We start from the raw sequence: 22,443 nt of genomic DNA, 5'->3' as shown, positions 1-22,443 counted from the left end.
TTTACATTAGTGCCATCAGTGCTGACTCATCACTTCCTATTCTTTTTACTGGTTATCTCCTCGGTCTATTGCTCAGTTACACAGGATCCTCATAATGGTCATTATCAAGGTAACAAAAAGTCCCAGGCTCAGATGCCACACAGTGAGCCTTGCTACTTCCCCACCAAATGGCCTTCCTTAATTCCTGAAAGCAATCACTGCATACCTCCTTCGATTACCTCCCATGGGCTTTGCATCCCACCCCCTTTTTTTAATGTTTATTTTTGAGGGAGGGAAGGAGGGAGGGAGAGAGAGAGAACGAGGGGGGGAGGGGCAGAGAGGAGGGGGGGCAGAGGATCCAAAGCAGGCTCTGTGCTGATAGCAGAGAGCCCTGCGCGGGGCTGGAACAGAGACCATGACCTGAGCCCAAGTCCCATGCTTAACCTACGGAGCCATCCAGGTGCCCCTCCCCAATTTCTTGAACTACAGCAGGCCATGTCATTGGCATGCCGCGCCCCTAACCCCCCCAGATCTTCTGTAAACTCCTCCAAATCCAGGGGAGAAGGCAGGTGCAGACCGAGGCTACCGGCCCATCCCGAACAGCACAAGGGACAGCTGCCACCATTTCCTACCCAGGGGACGGAAGCGGGGAATCCAACACGGTCCTTAAGGGTGAGACCAGACGTGGAACTGGGAAAGCAAAGACGACTTACACGAGCCCCGGAGAGCAACGGCAGAGACGCGGGGCCGGGGCAACAGGACTCTGGGCGGGCGGTGGAGAGCGTGAAGGAGCTCACCGGGCGTGGGGCGAGGCGTTCGGGCTCCCGGGGGAAGTGAGGTCCCGAAGGCCGTGCGCTACTCGCCCGGGCGAAGGGCCGGCCGCCGCGGCCCGGGGGCGCAGCACGAAGCCAGGCGCGGGCGGGGGCCGCGGCGCGGGGTGCGGGGCAGGCGGGGCGGCCCCCGGCAGGGCGGGGGCGGGTAGCGCCGGGCGGCGGGGCCCGGGCCCCGGCGCCGCCGCCCCCCGGCGCGCGTGCAGCTTGCGGTGCTGGACGAAGCTGGCGCTCCACTTGAAGGCTTTGCCGCACGCGGCGCACTCGTAGGGCCTCTCGCCGGTGTGCAGCCGCCGGTGCTGGACCAGCGTGACCTTCTGGCTGAAGGCCTTGCCGCACTCCTGGCAGCCGTAGGGCCTCTCCCCGGTGTGCACCCGCCGGTGCACGGCAAAGCGCGAGCTGCAGCTGAACGTCTTCCAGCACTCGGTGCACTTGAACAGCTTCTCGCCCGTGTGCAGCCGCCGGTGCTGGAGGAAGGCGGAGCTGCGGCCGAAGGCCTTCCCGCACTCCTCGCACGCGTACGGCTTCTCCCCGGTGTGGGTTCGCCGGTGCTGGCCGAGCAGCGACGCGGAGCTGAAGCTCTTCCCGCACGCCTGGCACTCGTAGGGCTTCTCCCCGGTGTGGATTCGCTCGTGCACGAGGCGGTCGTAGCTGCACCGGAAAGCCTTGCCGCAGGCCTCGCACTGGAAGGGCTTCTCCCCCGTGTGGACCCGCCGGTGGCGGCGGAGTTTGGAGTTGTAGCTGAAGGTTTTCCCGCAGTCCTGACACTCGTAGGGCTTGTCGCCGCCGTGCAGCTTCCAATGCTGCCGGAGGTGGGAATTCTGGCCGAAGGCCTGCCCGCACTCCTGGCACGAGTAAGGCCTCTCCCCGGTGTGGCTCCTCTGGTGGCGGGCCAGTTTGGAGCTGTACCTGAAGGCCTTCCCGCACTCCTTGCATCCGAAGGGCCTGTCATCCGTGTGGACGCTCTGATGCCGCTGCAGGTCTGAAGGCAGGCCGAAACACCGGCCGCGCTCGCCGCACGCGTAAGCCGCCGGTCCCCGGCGCAGGCCCGGCTTCGTCAGGACACGGGCACCGGCGCTTCCCCGCGGTGTGCTGGCTGGCTCCTCCCTTTCCCTGGTGGAGGGTCTGTACCCCTGCACCAGCCAGCCCGTGAAACCCCCTCCGTGTGAGCCCGTGTCCGCCCCCAGGTCACACAGCGGTGGCTCCTCCAAGCTGGCTTTAAGGTGAGGCTGCTGGGGACCGTCCGGGAGCAGCCCCTCCACCGCCAGTCTCTGGGCCGCCGATGCTCCAGAAACGTCCGGCCTTGGGGTTTGCTCCTCCTTCGCAGTCTTGTTTTTACCACCTGGCACGAGAAAAAAAGGAAACAGAGGAGGCACTTACTAAGGCTACAAGGGGAAAGGGCGTAGGCGGTAATAGTATTGTTGGGAGAGAGACAGGGCTACCTGAGGATGCCCGGAAGGGAGAGAAAAGTCCTGGGGGAGGAGAAGGCGAGCCAGGCCATTTGGACACGAAAAGCCTCGCACGCGCACGCGGGCAGCAGAAGCTATCCACCCAGAGGAGTGAAGAATAACAGGAGCGGGGTGGAGAAGGTGCTGGAAGGGAAAGCGGTGAAGAAAGAGGGAGCTGACGGGGAGAAGGAGATCTCTAAGGTTGAGAAGGGAGCTGGGTGAGCAGCCCCAGGCCACCCAGCGCCCGGGGCCGGGAGTCGCAGCGCCCAACAGTGGACCCCAAGGCCCAGGCGTGGGATGGGGCCTGACCAAATGCTCCAAACCGTTCTGTGACCTTTAAAGAGGATTCTGTCCTAAGCCTGGCTGGAGAGAAAACAATGGGCCATACTGCCGATCATGAAGGGTCCACAGGAGGACCATGATTTCAAAACCCACACCGTGTACTCTGAGACACTTACCTCTGAAAGGAAAAGGGTGTAGATTTTATGTTAAAAAAATAAATAAATAAAAAAGGAGTGATGCATGTATGACAGATTTTATACTATTTTGGTCTATATAAGTTTAATATAGTCCAGACTAATTTTTTGAGAGAGAGACAGCATGCGAGCAGGGGAGGAGCAGAGAGAGGGGGAGACACAGAACCCGAAGCAGGCTCCAGGCTCCGAGCTGTCAGCACAGGGCCCGACGTGGGGCTCGAACTCACCCACTGTGAGATCAGGACCTGAGCTGAAGTCAGATGCTTAACCGACTGAGCCACCCAGGTGCCCCCAGACGAATTTGTTTTTAAAGGAGTCTTCTCTATTAGAATAAGTAGGGTTTTTTTACAACTATGTAATTTTTCAAATCTTTTAAATTAAGTAATTAATTAATATATTTCAAGTAATCTCTACACGCAACATGGGGCTCAAACTCACGACCCTGAGATCAAGAGTCACATGCTCAGGGTGCCTGGATGGCTCAGTTGGTTAAGTTTCCGGTTCTTGAGTTTGGCTCAGGTCATGATCTCCAGCCCCACATCAGGCTCTGCACTGGCAGCTCAAAGCCTGCTTACGATTCTCCCCCTCTTTCTGTCGCTCCCCTGCTCACACTCTGTCTCTCTCAAAATAAATAAATAAACTTAAAAAAAAAAAAGAGAGAGTCACATGATCTACCAACTGAGCCAGGCACCCCCCACCCCAACTTCCAGGGTAATTTTTAAATGCTAAGCACAACTCAATGATGAGATGCAACCCAGAGTTTAAATGATATGGTTTGAGGGGCACCTGGGTGGCTAAGTCAGTTAAGCGTCTTTTTTTTTTTTTTAACATTTATTTTTTGAGAGACAGAGAGAGAGCACAAGTGGAGGAGGGGCAGAGAGAGAGAGAGAGAGAGAGAGAGAGAGAGAATGGGACACAGAATCCAAAGCAGGCTCCAGGCTCTGAGCTGTCAGCACAGAGCCCGACGTGGGGCCTGAACTCACAAGCGGTGAGATCATCACCTGAGCAGAAGTCAGATGCCCAACCAACTAAGCCACCCAGGCGCCCCTCTGACTTTTTTTTTTTAAGTTTATTTATTTAGTTTGAGAGAAGGAGTGCAGGGAAGGGACAGAGAGAGAGAGAGAGAGAGAGGACAGAGATGGAGAGACGATCCCAAGGAGGCTCTGCACCGCCAGCTTAGAGCCCAATACGGGGTTCAATTCCATGACCATGAAGTCATGACCTGAGCCGAAATCAAGGGTCAGTTGGGGAACCAGGCGCCCCAAGCATCCAACTCTTGATTTTGGCTCAGGTCATGACTTCATGGTCATGGAATTGAGCCCCGTATTGGGCTCTATGCTGGCGGTGCAGAGCCTCCTTGGGATTCTCTCTGTCCCTCTCTCTTTGCCCCTCCCCTGCTTGTGCTCTCTCACTCGCTCTCTTCTCTCTCTCAAAATAAATACATAAGCTTTAAAAAAAAAAAAGATATGGTTTGAGATTCTCAAGGGCAGTAGTCTTGAAGGTGTGGTCCCTGGACCATCATCACCTGGGAACCTGTCAGTAATGTGAATTCCTGGGCCTGCCCACCCCCCCCCCCCCACCCAGTCCTGCTGAATCAGAACCTCTAGAGCTGGTCTCCAGCAAGTCCACACTCTAACAAGCCCTGCATGAGATTCAGATGCTCACTGGAGTTTGAAACCACTGATCCAGAAGCTAAAAAGGCAGGGGGAGGCTGTTCCTGTAATTGTTTTATGCCGCGCTGTACATAAGGAAGTCTCTAGACGCCCGTGGCTACTTAAATTTAATTAAAACGGAGCCAAATTTAAAATTCAGTTCCTCATTCGCACTCACCACACTTCAAGTGCTGATGAGGATAAGGGCTACCAGACTGGGTAGCGCAGATGCAGAACATTTCTGTTCCACGCTGTTCTATCTGACTGTGCTGGGTTAAAGCCGTTGGCAGACTAGACAGACGACGTGTAGCTGTGGCAGAGGGAAACACTGAACTGCAGGCAGACCGCTGGGAGAGGTTTCTAATCAAGACGACGGCACGTGCTGAGTCAACCCAAAGGCCCCGACGAAGGCCGAAGTGGGGCTGAATCAGGAAGGGGCATTTATTTGGTTTCTAAGACTTGCAATAGCATATGGGATGGAGGGAGTATGCGACCAGGGCCAACTGAGTGAGAAAGGCTGAACACCCAATCTCTGGATGGTTCTCATGGTATCTTTCAAAAAGGGAAACCATTCATTCCCAATAAATACACAGGCTTTCTTTCGACAGCTAATCTGTAGGGTTTAGGAGCTCCTAATAATTCTATTCTCATGTACAGTTTCATACACACTCATACCCACAACGTTCTTATAGAAACAAGTTCTTACTGTATTGCATTTATATTCCTAAACTGACCCCCCCAAGCCTATTTTCACCACATATTTTTTTTTCAACGTTTATTTATTTTGGGGACAGAGAGAGACAGAGCATGAACGGAGGAGGGGCAGAGAGAGAGAGGGAGACACAGAATCGGAAACAGGCTCCAGGCTCTGAGCCATCAGCCCAGAGCCTGACGTGGGGCTCGAACTCCCGGACCGCGAGATCGTGACCTGGCTGAAGTCGGACGCTTAACCGACTGCGCCACCCAGGCGCCCCATCACCACATATTTTTGAAACCCTGTGGCTTTACAAGGAAAAATAACAGCAAATGAAATGTTGGGACGGGTCGTTTCGAGTTTGGGGCTGAAGGCTAGCAAGGGGCACTTTTCTGAATGAGAGTGACCGTTGCCACGTCCATAAGAGCTGGTATGACAGAAGCCAAACCTTCTTCCGGTTGAATCATTAACGGACGGGAGGAGGCCAAGCAGAAGAGGACAGTGGCAGGCTCTCCTGCTTACCTGTGCGGACATCTCCCGGGGCCGCTCCCCCCGTGGGTGTCCAGGGATCCAGGCCCCACGGTGCCTCTCCCCGCTCCAGCTGGAGTATCAGCTCTGGTTTGGGGAATGGAAATGCTCCTGAAGGAGAAGGAAAAGGAACAGGAAGCTGAGGAGAGACCCTGCTGACCCTTCTCAGTCCACCTTCTGCTTTGTCCGGTGAAAAAGTCCCAGGACACCAAGGGAGGTCAGTGTTGAGACAATCTTGAGATCTAAGGGATGCTCAAATTGTTCTGCTCAGGGGTGGGGGTGGGGGTGGGGGTGGGGGTCTTACTCTGGCTCCATCGGAGAGGACAGAAAGCTCTGTCGTTACAGCGTGTACAGGGGGTCCTAGGAGACTCTCACACAGGGGAGACGGGGCCCAGGACTCCAGGGCACTGGAAGAGTGAAGCAATGAAAATGGGGCCACCAGGAACCTTCTCAGCTGTCTGCGCCCAGAGCAAAAACCCCTTTCAGGAGAGTCCCCACCAGGAAACAGGGAAGAGGCAAGTCCTGCTGAAAACCAAAGTGATCCCAGATCGCTCTCCATTAGCTACTCCCAAAACTAGGGATCAGGGAGCTCGGCTCATGGAAGCATCAGTCCTGGGGGTATGGGAGACCCCAGATCCACCAAGGAGGAAGCCAAGGGCCTTGAGGGCAGAGCTGGTTCAGACGGAAGGGAGGACTTACCCAAGGAAGTTATATTTGCATAATTCTCCAGCATCACCTCCCGGTACAAGGCCCTCTGCATGGGGTCCAGGCTAGTCCATTGATTCCGGGTGAAATACATGGCCACGTCCTCAAAGGTCACTGGCTCCTGAAACAACAGGCCCCCGCTCAAGCCCTGTGTGAGGGTCCAGGAGGGGCCTGAGCTCCGGGGTAGCCCTGATTCTACTGGAGTCCATGGCTCTGAGCCCCATGTACTGTTCATGCACAGTACCTACCTGCACTGGCAAGGAGCTCCGCAACGGCACCCCAGCCACAGACAGCCCTCAGCACATTTTCAATGTGCAACCGCTGGGGCCCCAATCCAAGCACACCCTCCAGCACCTGCTGCTGCCTGCCTGGTGGTCACATCAACCCCACGTCTGGTTCCATGAGCTGGGTCAATCTTCCCGGCATGTTTTCTAAAATGACCATAGCAGGCCATCTGTCTTTTACCCTGACTCCATCCATCCTGGAGCCCCTATTAGGGCCCTCCACTCAGGTTCTCTCTGGTCTTTCCCAGTCATGTCTTTGTGTGGACAGAGGAACAATTCCAAGGGCACAGAGTTTCCTTCACTCTGGTGGTTCTCCCTCCCTCTGCCATCTTGCCTTACTGTCTCTTGAAGGCGATGTGCAGTGTTATCTCCTCCTCTCCTAACATACCTGGCTCCAGAGACAGGGCGCCAGTCTCCATCCCTGAGCAGGGACCTGCTTCCAGATCACCCAAGCTCTGTACGACCTGGCAACACTGTCCTCTGCACCACGTGCGTCTCGCTGTGTCCCCTGGGGCCATTTCCACCTTCTCCGGGGAGAGGGAAACCTTCACAGGTTGTGCAGGCCTTTGTGCCTTGTCCTCGGTCAACTACTTTTACATCAATTCACTCAATCGTCAGAATGCATGTATGAAGGAAGAGTTACTCTCTATCGCAGATGATGGGAATCAGTGATATTAAGCACTTGGAAATAGACAAAAGGGGGCCCTCTTTCTTTGAGCACTTAATACAAGGTCGAATAAGGAGGCAACCATTTCAAAATGAACTGACCACTTACACAAAAGAGTGGCCCTATAATGTCTCTTCCTTGACTTACACTCTACTCTGCCCCAGTCTGTCACGTCAACAACCTCTCTGCGTGTAGCATCTGCTGGGTGGGAGACAGAGCTCATAAGTACCACAGGACTGCAGCCATCGTGGTGAAGATTGGTTCGGACCAGAATCATTAATGGATGCTAAATCTAGGAGGAAATTTTGACGATGAACAGGATAGTTGCGTGATCTTAAGCGTCGCCCCATAGATTTCTTATTAGTTGCAAGGGAAAGATAATTATCTATACGCTGAAGAAACCAGGTATCACCTTGACCAGGAAGTTTAAATGTGGCTAGTGTGACTGAGGAACTGAATTTCTCATTTTAATCAGTTGAATTTTATTTTATTTTATTTTTTTAACGTTTATTTATTTTTGAGACAGAGAGAGACAGAGCATGAACAGGGGAGGGCCAGAGAGAGAGGGAGACACAGAATCGGAAGCAGGCTCCAGGCTCCGAGCCATCAGCCCAGAGCCCGACGCGGGGCTCGAACTCACGGACCGCGAGATCGTGACCTGAGTTGAACTCGGATGCTTAACCGACTGAGCCACCCAGGCGTCCCGAATTTTATTTTTATCTATTTACTTATTTTAAATATTTATTCATTTTCAGAGAGAGAGTGCACGTGAGCAGGGAAGGGGCAGAGAGAGAGAGGAAGAGAGAGAATCCCAAGCAGGCTCCGCACTGTCAGCACAGAGCCCAACTCCGGGCTCGATTCCATGAAACGTGAGATCATGACCTGAGCTGAAATCAAGAGTTGGATGCTTAACCGACTGAGCAGCCCAGGCACCCCTCATTTTAAAAATGTTTTTAATTGTTTTTATTCTTTTTTCATTTTGTTTTTTGGAGAGACATTGAGACAGAGCGTGAGCAGGGGAGGAGCAAAGAGAGAGGGAGACACAGAACCCAAAGCAGGCTCCAGGCTCTGAGCTGTCAGCACAGAGCCCGACATGCGGCTTGAACCCGTGAACCATGAGATCATGACCTGAGCCAAAATCAAACGCCCAACCGACTGAGCCACCCATGTGCACCCCTCATTTTAATTAACCTAAACAGGCACAAATAGCTACCTTAGTGGACAGTGCAGAATAGATAGTTCACTGACCCCAAACGTAACTTTCCTCCTGTCTTCATCTCCTTCAGAGTCAACACCTGGGAACGTGGCCCTGACCTTCTTTCCTCACATCATGCTTCTACCCCTCCGCACCTCTGAGACCCCTCTCTAACGATCAGCGCATTCTTTCTTCCTTTGTTTTCGACAGCACTTGGCTTCTCAGCATCCCGTTCCGTCTCTGATCGCTCTGCTTCTGTCCCTTGCCAGCACTTACTCCTTCTCCAGGATGAAGCGGGGCTGGTGATTCCCCAACACGGGAAGTAGGTTCCGAGGCGCCACAGCACCGTGCAAACAGCACAGGCTTCGGAGCCGCGCTTCTCAATGGGGAAATGCCCGCCACGGGAGATATGGCATTGCGTGTCTGGAGACGGTTCTTGTTGTTCCGACCATGGCGTGGTGTGGGTGCTGCTGGCACCTCGTGGGTAGAGGCCGGGGATTCTGCCCATCATCCTGCAGTGCACAGGCCAGCTCCCCACGACGAAGAATTATCTGGCCCAAGATGTCAATAGCGCTGAGGTTGACACACTGGCTCTGGAGCCAGACTCCCTGGCTTCAAATCTCACCTCTGCAAGCCATCAGCTGTGTGACCCTGGAGGAGATACTCAAATTTTTTTTTGCCTCAGTTTTCCCACAAGGCTCTTGTAAGAGTGGAGTGAGTTAATATGTGTAAAGAACTGAAATATCATCTGGCAAATGGCATCACAGAAACCTGAGCATTTACAAAAACTACAGATGAGATTAGGGGAACATTTCTCATGGAGCCTGTAGATAAGACTGGCAGTTGTCTAAACGTGTGTGTGTGTGTGTGTGTGTGTGTGTGTGAGAGAGAGAGAGAGAGAGAGAGAGAGAGAGAGAGAGAGAGAGAGTCTATTTTTTCCCCTCCCTTTCTTTTTTTATAATGGAATCTTTAATTTCACCTGGTGCTGCTCCCTGCTCCGGCAACTATAAGGGAGGCCAGTGAAAAACACAAGTATAAAAACTGGTGGGAACTCTCAGGGAAGGTTCCTGAAAGAGCGCAAACTGCTGAGAGGGTTGCCTTTTTTGTCATCTCTTCTATCTGGAACTCACACATGATAGCTGGAGATCAAGCAGCCTCTTTGGACCATGAAGCAGCCTTGAGCACGAAAGCCAGTGCTAGGATGACGAAGCAGAAACAGATAAAGAGCCTGGGTGTGTGACAATAGTACCACTGTCACAAAATCCCTGGACTGCCTCCCTCCAACTTCTTTTGCGTGGGAGAGAAGCTCTATCTATCTCGTTTAAGCCGCTGTCACTTAGGGTTTCCTTACTGGAACCCAACCCTGAGTGACTACTGTGCACCACGTAAAGCACCAAGAAAGAGACTGCCCCCCACAGATGCTTAAACATTTCCTGACTTGGAACTGATTTTGGCTCACGTGCTGACACTTAAGTAGAACTGAAGAAGATGGCCAGTGCCCCCCAGAAAAAGAGCCACGCACACATTATTATTATTCTAATGACATGACCCATCCATGACATGAGACACCCAGCTTTCACATTACGTGATCTAGGATGCTGGAGAAAACTTGGATGCAATCATCCTCTAGGGCCAAGAACACCCTGGAAGGAGAACAGCTTCCAGTGCTGCATGAATTTGTGCCAACCAAGGATTCAGGCTCTCCTAGAGGTTAAGCTGGAGGCAAATGGGCTAGAGACACTGGCTTCAGCGCCACACTCAGCATTCCTCCAAGAATCCACCTCCCTCGTCAATACACACCCTCCACAGGCTCCCAGCGGTGGTTTCACTGTACCCAGACTTTGAGATGTGCACGGCAAACTCCCCCTGTGGGAGCACCTGTTTAAACACAGGAGGTGGCCTTCCTCTGTATGGTGGGATGCACACGAGCACGCCCCAAATTTTAACTTGCCCATTCGTTCCCCAGGTATTGTACAAATGTAGATTCTGATCCAGGAGATCTGGGTTGGGGCCTGAGATGGAGCCTTTCTGGCATGCCCCTTGGTAGCTGCTCATCTCTGAACCGTACTTGCAAGCTCCATATTTGCATGGATGCAGATTCTCACTTTCTAGGAGAATTTTTTTTTAACGTTTATTTATTTTTGAAGGGGGGGGGGCAGAGAGAGAGGAGACACAGAATCCAAAGCAGGCTCCAGGCTCTGAGCTGTCAGCACAGAGCCTGATGTGGGGTTGAACTCCCAAACCGTTAGATCATGACCTGAGCCGAAGTCCAGTCTCAACTGACTGAGCCACCCAGGCGGCCCTCTAGGAGAATTTCTTGTCTGGTGCCTCCCTCTCTCCCAACCAACTTGATCCTCCCAAGTTTACCTGCTCACCCTCATCACCTCTGCTACCACATACTCTTCTGCCCTACTCAACTGATGGATGCAAAGCTAAGCATGGGACTAACCAGGTCAGGCTACTTACTGTTCCTGTACTGACTGTTCTTATCTATTCTGGATGTGGAAAGCTGGAAGAAAGCTCAGCTCACCTGGGACCACAGAGTCTGGAGCATGGCTGATGACCCCTGGCTTCATGCACTGCCCTCTCTGTTTGGAAAAGCAAGCACCTGCGGAGCTAAGAGAGAGAATCACAATGAGGCTGACCCCGCCTTGTTCCCCACCTCTTCCCCCTCAGTCTCCTTGCCTCTCTCATTGGAAACGATATTTCCAGGACACTCTGGGCATTCTCAACGCACCTCCTCCAGTGGTTCCTGGGGTGCTGAATCTGCTTCCTGTGTAAATTCGACAAAGCTGCCTGGCGAGGCTGAAGATTCCTCGAAAGGATGCCTGAGAAGCGAGAGTCAAGAGCTGCCGTGGATTTGTGGCTTTCAAGAAAAATCCCTGGCCCACGATGAATGAATTACCAGTAAGTTTGTACCGAATGATTCTAGCGATGGTGGCAAAGATCCCAAATGCGCATTGAGAGAAGAGGTAGGATAACCGGGCCCTGGACCAACCACGGGCTGCACCGCAAAATCCAAGTGGTGATCTGGCCCCCGGGGAAAGGGGGCGCCGCTCAACGTCCCAGGGGGCGATGCTGACCCGAGACCCGACGCGAATCTGAACACTCCACCGCGGGAAGTGGGCGACCCCACGCGTCACCGCCCCCCACCCCGGGTACCGCGAGCCGGGGGACGTCAGGCCAGCTCTTCGGGGCAGGAGGGTTGGTGGCGCCTCGGCGGGCAAGGGCCCCTTGGGCGATGTCTGTGGCCCTGACGCCCGAGCCTCGGGACAGGGGCTGGGGGCGGGCCACCGCACGGCGCGGGGCCGCGAAGACCCGGTCGCCCCCGCCGACCGCCGCCGAGGCGGAAGCGCGGGCGGAGGCGTTCCCCAGCGCAGCGCCGCTCTAGGACGGCCGGAGCCTGGTCTTCTCCATGGTCCCGAGCCAGACCCGCCACCCGCGCGCCCGGGTGCCGGCTGTCTTCCCGCCCGGACTCCGCGGCTCCGCGCCCCAGCGGGCGACCAGCTCCTCGGGGACGCCGAGTCCGCCCCGCACTCCGCGTGGGTCTGCGAGCGGGTTGTGACGCCTGCCGGCAGTACTTAACCTCCTACTGAATTCCTGGCCCCATTCTCCGCCCATCGGCTACCGGACTGCGCCCTGAGACCTCCAAGTCCCGGCTCTGACTGTCCCCGTTCTGATCCCGGCGCCACCACCTATATCCACTGTGCGAGGTACTGAAACTCTGTGCCTCCGTTTCTCAATTGAGAATGGCAGTTGTTTCGAACTCATAAACTCAGCGCATTGAGTGTGTCAACTCATGCAACTTCTGGTTCTCACCGTAAGTCCGAGTAAGCGTTTGCACTGTTGTTGATAGCATTATTAGTATTCCTGCCTATTGTTGCCACTTTTCCTAGAACACACGCCCATATCTCTCCAGTCCAGATAGAATAATAGTCACAGCAGCAGCGCTTCCTATCGGCCAGGCATCATGCAGGTAGTTTTGAGCTGGAGTTCTGTGTATCAACCTGCCTACCGTTTCTTTCTACTTGGCTAATCCACAAGCACCTAAAATTCAAAATGTTCCAGACTGATCTTGTCATCCTTCCCTCACCTCCTGTCCCACCTTCTAGGGGTGCCCTGTCCCTTTCGCCCCACAAACTGCACTGTAACCGAACTAAGATGAGTTCATTCCTTGGTGAGTTACAGGTAGAGACTATACCAGGTGGGTTTGTCACACAAAGGAAACTTTATTTGTGGCAAAAAAGGAGATTACGGGGGATAACTTTTCACACATTGGATTGGCAAATTGTAAGATATCAGGAATTCAAGATTGTCAGGCAGGAATGCCCGCATTCACTCTTGATAGAAATCAAAATTGACAGAGCAAGTCTGAATTGGTAGAACCTCCAGGAAGAGTGATTAAAAAACACTTGCATTCTTCAACTCCGCAAGCGCACTGACTGGTAATGTGCCCCAAATAAACAATGACATGTACAGAAGGACGTGCGTACAAGGATAGTCACGGAAGTACTATTTATAACAGAAAAAAAACTGGCACCATTCTTAAGGTCTATCAATAGAGATCAAATAAACCTCCGCAATGAACTTCAATAGGTCACACGAACATTCACACCAGGAACTATTATGCAGAAGATAACTAGGTAGATTAATAGGGGCTGAGTAGATAAGATCTCCAGACGTATGAAGGGAAAAAACTTGCAGAATATGCAGTGTTAGATCCGTGTTTGAAACATGAAAACTAGATCATGTAGATTATAAATGCATGGAAAATGTCTGCAAGGACATACACAGCGGTTCCTTTGCAAGATACCATAGTTGTTAGTGGAGATAATCAAAGGGCCCTTTCACTTCAATTCTACTGTAAATGTATTAATGATGTAATGTATTCATGGTTTATTCTGGACACACACACACACAAAATTCAGCTAGCTGGCGGACCTACAGGTAACCTTAATAACTTGGGCACTAAAAGATACACAGAATTTCATCCAAGAGCTGAGAGGTAAAGAAACATGTGAATTAGAGAAAATAGAACTCAAGACAAATTCCTGTGGGTTGTCACAGTTGGGAGATGCTAACTGCCTAGAAACTGGAGGCTGTAGGGGGCAGAGGCTCTCTGAAAAGCCAACTATCCAACTGCCTTACTTTACCTAGAGGACTGGGTGACGTCTGTCTCATTTGATCCTTGCCACGGTGTTGTGTAAAGCAGGTTATCAGGGTCCCTGTTTTTCAGATGAGGCTCATGGGAAGTACAAGAATGGGCTAGGGATGCATGACACGATTTAAGCTTGGATCGGACTCTGAAATCAATATGCTCTCCGAATGCCATCCTCCCTAATAAGGTAACTGGACAAGTGTGCAATTCTCTATCATCAGAGTGGACTATTATGTACCTGTGTATTTTAGTAACTTCCTGATCTCCCCTTCCATCCTGCTCTCCCTCTCGCTCTCTCCCTCTGGAGTCTGGACTAGGCTGCCAGATGGATTTTCCCAAGGATTACAACCTAGCTAAAAAAATCTTTATTATTTGCACACCTCCCCCCCCCCCCCCACTGTACTTTCCTACCCCTTTTCAAGTGCCTTATACCTCAGTCACTTCCCTGCAGTTTCCCTAGACTGAATTTCCAAGTTCTGCTGTTCCCTATTGCACCCTTTTCTAGGTGCAGCTCAAAACTGCCTCCACCCTGAAGCGTTCTCAACCTCTCAGCCTTAAACTCATCCTCTGAGCACCTCATGGATTGGAGGTGAAGGGCCATCCAAATCAAGGTCTATCTGACAGAAGCACTCTCCCCTCTCCTCCATGGACAATTTCAAACCTGCATTCTCTGCAAATCTATATTCCCTCATCCCTTTCTGCGCATGTCACCTTGCTTTCAAACTCCAGAGAAATTCAGAGATGAGACACCCTTGATTTCCTGACAGCAAAACTACAAATTTAGCTCCTAAATCCATTTTCTTTTTCCTCTTCAAAGGATGTATAACTTCTTAATCCCTCCTCCTTTAGGCTCCATTCGGTCTTTTCTCAAAAACCGATTCCTTTCCAACTAGCTGCTTTTCCAGAAGCATCCAAACGTGTCCATCACTCCAACTACAAGATCAAAACCTCCAAACTCTACGTAACATTTCTTCACTCACTGCCCTCTCCCTCTCATGTTGACAATCCCAACGTTCTATGGCTTGCATGTCCCCTTCCTGGTTTCCCACCTCTGATCATTCCTTCCCAATCCTTCTCTATTCGTCTCCTTCCCGAGGGCATCTTGAGTGACTGCTTACATACCCACGAACCCCAAATCTGTCCTTAAGAGCTGTGTCATAACTACCACCGCTCCTATGAACCAGTCACTGGGCTGTCCAATCACCATTTACTTCCCTACTCCACGAAGCACACCGCACAGGAGGAAACTGGGCTTGAGGATAAGGAACATGCTTGAACCACAAAGCACTTAAGTGACAGAGCCAGGATCTGAATGCAGGTTGTCAGCATCCTGGTTTTATCTACCAGACTATCAGGTTAAGTCTGTGTAGTACCTATCCTGTGAATAACCTTGCTCCAGCTTTTTCTTCCACAGGCAATGAGCCAAGTACAAACCAGAAAACCTTAGCACATTCGGCTCTTACTTTCCTTCCAGCCCAATCCATGAAGGCCTCCTACATGGCACTACAGCTACTTGGTTTGTACCAGTCAAAGTGAGGAATACTGCCACATCTGTACCACACCTTTGACCATCCCAGTAAACGTTCCCTTAAGATTCAGTCCAACGTGACCTAAATCTGAGGGATCACTCCATTGGAAAACACTCAATGGCCTGTGGCACTCCTCATGGATCAAACGCTAACCTGCCATTTTGTTCTGGGGTCTTTAGCCAGTCCACCACACTCTTGACTTTCCTGCCACCCTTCTCTTTATACCAGCTTTCTTTCAGGTTCCAGCTGAAGATCCCCACTTACCTAGATAACTCCCCACCCCTCAGGAAAGGACAGGTAACCCTAAACTGCCTGTATTTCCCTTATCTACTCTGCACCATTTGCCTATTAATATCACCAAACAAAGAAGAGTTTTGTCCTCATTAATCCCAGCGAGGCTCCAAAGCCAGCTTTTGGTTAGAAAATGATATGGAACCAGAGAAACTTTAACCATCATCCCTTAAATGGTAACATTAACAATCCTATCAATCTGCGCCATAATCCTGACCCTGGCAACAGACTTTATGTCATAGATCAAGTACACTTGCCAGCGTGTCAAAAAGAACCTTTATTACGGATTTATAATAGCTTCTTATGCTTTTATGCTTTCTTGCCCGATGCCTTCGGAGCAGGTGCTTTCTGGGCTGGAGCTTTCTGACCCTTCTGAGCCTTTGGAGGTGCTGCCTTCTGGCCTGCAGCTTTTGAGGCAGGAACCTTCTGGGCTGGAGCCTTCTTGCCCGCAGCGGCCATCTTTTTTGCTGGAACTTTTCCAGCAGCAGCTGCAGCAGCACCCTTAGCAGCAGGTGCTTTTTTGGGAGAAGCTTTCAGGAGAGCTGCTTTCTGTAGCTTCCTAACTTCAAGCTTGATTATTCTGTTCCTCTGAAAAATTTCAACATAAATTATTTACCACATACACACACAAAAACCTATTTTTTCCATCCTGTATGTATAGAACGTATACGCACAGAAAATAAGCCTATGTCTAAGACCCCTATGAATTCAACTTTGGTCTACCAAGCTTGGGCAATCTGAATTACCGACTTTAGGGTTTGAATATAAAAATCTTGGGCGCCTGGGTGGCCCAGTTGGTTAAGCATCCGACTTCAGCTCAGGTCATGATCTCCCGGTTTGGGAGTTTGAGCTCCACGTTGGGCTCTGTGCTGACAGCTCAGAGCCTGGAGCCTACTTCAGACTGTGTCTCCCCCTCTCTCTGCCCCTCCCACGCTCATGCTCTGTCTCTCAATAATAATAAATAAATGTTAAAAAAAATTTAGAATATAAAAATCTTAGAACAATTTTAAAACTTACCATTTTCTTTGCCTTCATGACTTTGTAACGATCAAAATCTGTCATCTTGGCTTTCTGTGAACAAGGAAGTAAATATAGGATCGCTCATACCACCTACCACTCCTCCATAAAAGAAAAGGTCACAATTCAAGTCACCCTAAGTCATTACCCTTTCTCTGGCTTCAATCTTCTTGGCCCATCTTGTGGCTGCCCATTTCGTATTGATATCTGCCTTCTGCCAGGCTTGTCGGACATATTTCTGGCGAGCACTAGAAAGAGCCAAGACCAGATTAAGGAATCAACTTTGAAGCCACACAGACCCAAAGACAGCTCTGAGCCTTCTGAAAGCACAATTTATACACTGTTAAGTTAAACAGCATAAGCAAAACAAGCCAAAAGCACCCTTCCCACTTCCAGCTGTAGTTGTCTCCAAAGACCACATACCACTTGGCACACTAGGTCTTTTACTCACTTGAATGTTGTTCACTAAACCTGGATGGCCTATTTATTTTTAAAGTAAGCTCTAGTCCAACATGGGGCTTGGGCTCGCAACTCCAAAATCAAGAGGTCCCATGCTCTTCTGAGCCAGCCAGACACCCCTCAAACATACAATTTTTATAATAATAGTAATAAAAAAAGCAAACCAATCTTTCTGGATATAAAATTACCTCTGATCTTGTATATACCATCACTCTGGTGCAGTGGATGTATAAAAAGCAATTTCCTTTTCATAAAGAATGAGATAAAGCTAATCCTTAGGCCTAATGTTTATTCTGTACAATAACGCTTAAAGATAGGCGGCCAAACAACAAAAAATCTAATTATAATAATTTTGAGGTTTTGTTCAAATACTTGAAGTATCAAAACCCTGCATGCATAATAAACCAGCAGTACACGTGACAGCACACGTTCCATGCAATCAACCGTCACTGCAGTCGAAATAACTTTAGAGTAACACATCACAGTGTTTTAACTTCCATAATCTATATCACGTCAAGAAAAAAAAAATCACTATTGATATCTTCTATTTCCTGTAAGTAGCTGGAAACAGAATCGCTTTAGTGGCTGTCAAAAAGAAATGATGTAGGTTAAATACTTAATAATTGACACACACTAAAAGCTGAACTAATGACAACTAGTACTGGAAGAGACAAAAATTAGTTTTTGCTTTTTAAGCTAAAGGTGACTACAATGTCTGGGAGACCAGAATTCCCCAGGGTGGTATTTGTCGTGTAAATCCTGAAAGGAAGCAAGAAAAAGATGGCAAACCTGGATAAAGACAAAGCCAGAGAACTAGCAGGGTGGAAAAAAAATCAAAAAGGAAACAACGGCCATTCCTTTCTATACTGAAAACCCCTCTTCTGAATTGCTCTTTCTCTTCAACACTGTATGCTACATTCTCAGGAAAACAAAATGGCAAAATGTTTTCTGAATTAGATGAAGCAAACTTTTACTAGTATAAACAAAGTTGGGAGAGTGGTGTTGACTGGCATATAGTTACCTGTGAGGAAACTTGAGGATGAAGTCAGTGAGCTGCATGCATTTGAAAGGCATCGCCTGCCTCCTTACCTGAGTGCAAGGTCCATCAACCAAAGCCTAGAACACGTAAGATCAAAAATCTCAGTGCAAAACATAATAGTACCCCAAACAAGGATTCGCAAACTTTGGTCACTTAGTTCATGGTTCTCAAATACCAAGGGCTTTCCGTGTGCCTGGCTTTGTTCTACACTCGCTTTACGCATAGGAACTCCTCTAAACCTCACCAACTGTTTCAGCCCACAGTCAGTCAAAAGGTCTGGCCCGTTTAAGTGGCAGAGTAATACTCAAACCCAAGAACATCTGGCCAATTCAAGCCTGTGCATGAAACCCCCACTTGGCACTGCGTGTTTCTCAATGGTAAACTAAAGCTACAAGCTGTCCCATTCCTAGCTCAAGAGGGCCATTGGGAAAATTGCCATCGCCATCATACTGCAGATCAGTCACTGGCATGTGAAGTTGTGCTGCTTTTCCTTACACTTACCCTGTTTTGATCAATAACATCTACAATCGCTACCAGCTTCCCGGCATGAGGCCCAAAGGAGACGTAGGCCACCCGGCCAACCTCCACGAAACGCCTGAACACCTAAAATCGAGGGGGAGGGAGATGGAAAGACTTACTGAAATTGAAAATACTCGTCAGTTTATAAGGCTTTGCAATCCAAAAGCAATAGAAGTACAGCAAAAAAGAACGTTCGGGGAACACGCCCAAGTGCCGTAAGACGACCTGATGAATGGACAAAACACGCAGAGGCGGCGGCGCCAAAGTCCGGTTCCCGCGGGCTGGAGCTCCAAGCACATGGGGTCCTAACAGCCCTAGGCCGGCTGGGCCCCGGCAGACCCAGGGCCGCTCCAGCTTTCCAGCTCTGGCGGCTACCGCGCGCACGCGAGGCCCAGGCGTGCCGGGCCTGCAAGGCCTTCCACGCGCTCTTCGACCGGGCGCCTCGGAAGCTCCGAAACTCCGTCCCCCACCCGCCTCGGGACCCTCACCCCAGGCTACCTAAGTCCCGCTGGACATCGTCCCACGCCTTCCTTCCCCCTCCGAGGCGGAGGTGGAGCGGCATGGCCGCCACACCCGGAGGCCGCAACAGCAATACTCACCATGTTGGCGGCGTTCGGCGAGAAGGAAGAAGGGCCGCCCGACCGGGCGGATGTATAGAAGGCCGCCCCGCCCCTGCGATTAACGAGCCGCCGACGCGAGCACTGATTGGTTAGGGTCGTACGTGCATACGCGCACGCATGCTCACTGGGAAAACATGGCGGAGCTGGTTCGAGCCTTGTTGCCTTTTGGCTGGCCGGAGCAGTGGTGTATGGTGTGGCAGCCTGGTTAGTGGCCGGACGGTCATCTAGTAGGACTTGAGAATGAAGAAGAGCACAGAAGCTGTGACTTTCATTATAATTGTGTCCTCATTCCATTTGACTTCTTTTAACGTTCTTCCATTTTTCTTCCGTTTCTCCTAAGTACCCCGGATTTTTGTCTAAATGGGTGTTACTCATGGCTTAGTACTCGTTTTGTTTTGTTTTGTTTTCCTCTAAGTGATCCTAGCAATTCTGTTACCTTTTGTTTTATTTGTTTTTTTAAAGTAGGCTCCCTGAGATCAAGAGGCACATGCTTTACTGACTGAGCCAGCCAGGCGTCCCTTAACCTTTTATTTTAAAGTAATTCAGGCTTACAGGAAAGTTGCAAAACAGTACAAATAATTCCCCAAACAGTTTCACTTACGTTCCCCAAATGTTAACATTATATGTTTGCTTTACTGTTCTGTCATTTACTTCTAAACCCATTTGAGAGGATGTTAGACATGATGTACCTATTAGACATGATGTACTATTTCCTAAAAAACGAAGACATTATCTTACATAATCAGTGCAATAATCAAACTTAGGAAAATAATATTAAGTCTATCGTTTATTCTGCAGTCCTTATTAAAGTGTTACCAGTCGTCCCACTTACGTCCTTTAGAGCAAATAAATTTTTTTTTTCCTGGTTCATGATCTAATGGAGGATCACAAGTTGGAAGCTGTCACGTTTAGTGTTTTAAAATCTGTAATAGTTCTAAGCCTGTCTTTCATAATACATTTTAATTTACAGGCCAGGGCCGCCTGGGTGACTCAGTCAGTCGAACTTCAGACTCTGATTTCGGCTCAGGTCATGATCTCATGTTGGTGGGATCAAACCCAGCTTCAGGCTGTGCACTTCCACCGCAGAGCCTGCTTGGGATTCTCTCCTCTCTCTCTCTGCCCCTCCCCACCCTCTCTCGAGCACTCACAGTGCCCCCCCCTCCCCCAAGCAAATACATCAACATTTTAAAAAAAGGTCTTCAGGGGCACCTGGGTGGCTCAGTCAGTTAAGCATCCAACTCTTGGTTTTGGTCCAGGTCATGATCTCACAGTTCTCAAGTTGGAGCCCCACATCAGGCTCTGTGCTGACAGTATGGAGTCTGCTTGGAATTTTCTCTCTCCTCTCTCTGCTCCTCCCCAACTCTCATATGCTCTCTCTCACTCTCTCACTCTCCCAAAATAAATACATAAACGTTATTATTTTATTTTTATTTACATTTAAGTTAGTTAACATACAGTGTAGTCTTGGCTTCAGGAGTAGAACCCAGTGATTCATCTCTTACATGACAGCCAGTGCTCATCCTTCCTTAAAGTGCCCTTCTTAATGCCCATCATCCATTTAACCCATCCTCCCCCAACCCCCTCAAAATAAATAAATTAAAAAAAAAATCTTTAAAATACAGGCTAGTTGTTTTGGAGAAGGTCTCTCAATATGGACTTGGAGTCAGATTCCGATTATGCATTTTTGGCAGAAATGCTGTGCCACTTGATGCAGAATGTCAGAATACATGCATAGGGTATCTCTTTGTCTAAATACGCAGTGTTACCTTTCATTGCTGGATTAAGGTGATCATTGTACTGGCGATTCCCAAATATCTTTCAGTCCTTTCCTCTAAACTCTATGCCAATATCTTCCAGGACTGCTCTACCCGCCTCCTAAGTGACCTGCTTTCTCCATTGCCTCCCTTAATCTATTCTCTGCTCATCAGTCAGAGGGATCTTTAAAAAAAAAAAAAAAAGTAAGATTATATCACTTCGTTGTTAAAACACTTCAGTGGCTTGGCTTTCTATAGTATTTAAAATAAAACCTAAACTCCTTACTCTAGCCTACAAGGTCCCGCATCATATGCGCCTATATTCAAACACACCTGTGCCAACCCTCCTTCCCCATCTTCATTGTGTTTCAGCTGCGCTGGTCTTAACAGGCCAAATTCTCTCCTGGTCTATGAGTTTTGCACATAGTGACTCCCGGCCAGGGATGCTCTTCCCTCTGTTCCCACTCATTGCATGGCAGTGCCAGCTCATCTCCTGTATTTCTTTCTAAATAGTTCTTCTGAGAGACTTAACCTATCACATAAAAAGATAGGTTAGTGCCCTTCCTCTTTTTCTAGCTCAATTTTATGTTTTCCTCAGAACCATTATCACAATTGCAATTGTTGACTTATTTTCCTGTCCATGTAGGTTGTAGTTTTGCACCAGGTGCGATAAGTTCCATGAGAGCAGGACTTTGGCCACTTTTTTCTTTGTACAGTAGGCTCAATAAATGGGTAGTGAATGAATTAGTCTTTAGGCCTTGGTAATTTGCTTTATAATTTACAAAGCAAAAGGCATGAGTAAGAAAGTTCATAGCACGTTTTTTGTTAGTAGCCCCAAACTGGAAACTATGGAAAGGTCATAAATAAGAGAATGGATCAAAGTTGCTAGCAATGGACAGCAACTACAAGAACAATATGGATGAATTTACATATGACACCAAGTGAAATAAGGTGGATACAGAGAGCGTATGGTATATGATTTAATTTATATAAAATTCAAAATAGTAAACAGGCAATCTATTGTTGTCGGAAGTAATGATCATGTTTACCCTTGGTGCGGGCAGTAGTGACTGGGGATGGGGTGGGGAAGAGAGGCTTCTGAGCTGTGGGTGAGGTTTCTTCATCTGGGTGTTGGTTACACCAGTGTGTTCAGCTTGTGAAAACTCAAATCTTATGACTTGCGCGTTTATTTTCCCCAAATGTATGTTCCCTGGCTCTACAACTAGAGAATCTGATTTGCGGGCCTAGCGAGGGGTAAGAACCTGCATTTAAAAACAAGCTCCCCAACGGGTGCGCTGAAACACGCCTGGAGAAACGCTTTAGTTTTCTCTACAATTACTGAATTATTTTCCTGATTTCATTATCTGATTATGTCACTCCTGTTTAAAGTGCTTCCAATGTTTCTTTTTATCCCCTATTCTGCAGGGGAAACTCCCTAGCCTGGCATTCACGGCCTCCCACAATCTCACCCCAACCCCTTCCTAGCTTCTTCCCTCTGGCAATTCTGCGTCCGTCACCCCAAATCCCGTTGTAGCTACAAGTCTGGCGACCATTCATGCAGCTGTGCCCCCTCTTCCTGGAATAGGATCCCCACTCTCC

General features: G+C 49.7%; 2 protein-coding genes across 2 annotated transcripts; both read right to left on the bottom strand.

Moving 5' to 3' along the window:
• Positions 1-931: 931 nt before the first annotated feature.
• ZNF619 (zinc finger protein 619) lies at positions 932-11,827 on the bottom strand (the record flags this gene model as incomplete). Its single annotated transcript, XM_047875426.1, has 6 exons — positions 11,378-11,827; positions 11,196-11,286; positions 10,989-11,074; positions 6,307-6,433; positions 5,602-5,718; positions 932-2,151 (listed from the first exon to the last, which is right to left on the bottom strand). Coding segments are annotated over exons 3-6 (1,488 nt in total), but the record flags the coding sequence as incomplete, so codon positions are not given.
• A 3,866-nt stretch (positions 11,828-15,693) lies between these two features.
• Positions 15,694-20,878, bottom strand: RPL14 (ribosomal protein L14). The gene is made up of 7 exons (XM_047876280.1): positions 20,857-20,878; positions 19,070-19,323; positions 18,453-18,554; positions 17,934-18,028; positions 16,602-16,701; positions 16,454-16,507; positions 15,694-16,024 (listed from the first exon to the last, which is right to left on the bottom strand). Exons 1-7 carry the CDS (start codon positions 20,861-20,863, stop codon positions 15,746-15,748), a joined length of 891 nt encoding a protein of 296 aa, XP_047732236.1. The 5' UTR covers positions 20,864-20,878; the 3' UTR covers positions 15,694-15,745.
• Positions 20,879-22,443: the final 1,565 nt, after the last annotated feature.

This window comes from Prionailurus viverrinus, chromosome C2 (genome assembly GCF_022837055.1).
Source record: "Prionailurus viverrinus isolate Anna chromosome C2, UM_Priviv_1.0, whole genome shotgun sequence".
NCBI classification, from domain to species: domain Eukaryota; kingdom Metazoa; phylum Chordata; class Mammalia; order Carnivora; family Felidae; genus Prionailurus; species Prionailurus viverrinus.
Note: the sequence above shows the minus strand (reverse complement) of the source record. Positions and strands in the feature narration are given on the sequence as shown.

Bases quoted from the DNA above. Each gene is read 5' to 3' on its own strand.
- RPL14 (XM_047876280.1), bottom strand. The intron at 16,702-17,933 runs GTAACTATATGC...GGCTCTTTCTAG, and splicing joins ATCCTCAAGTTTCCTCACAG to TGCTCGCCAGAAATATGTCC. The intron at 16,508-16,601 runs GTAATGACTTAG...CCTTGTTCACAG, and splicing joins AGATTGAAGCCAGAGAAAGG to AAAGCCAAGATGACAGATTT.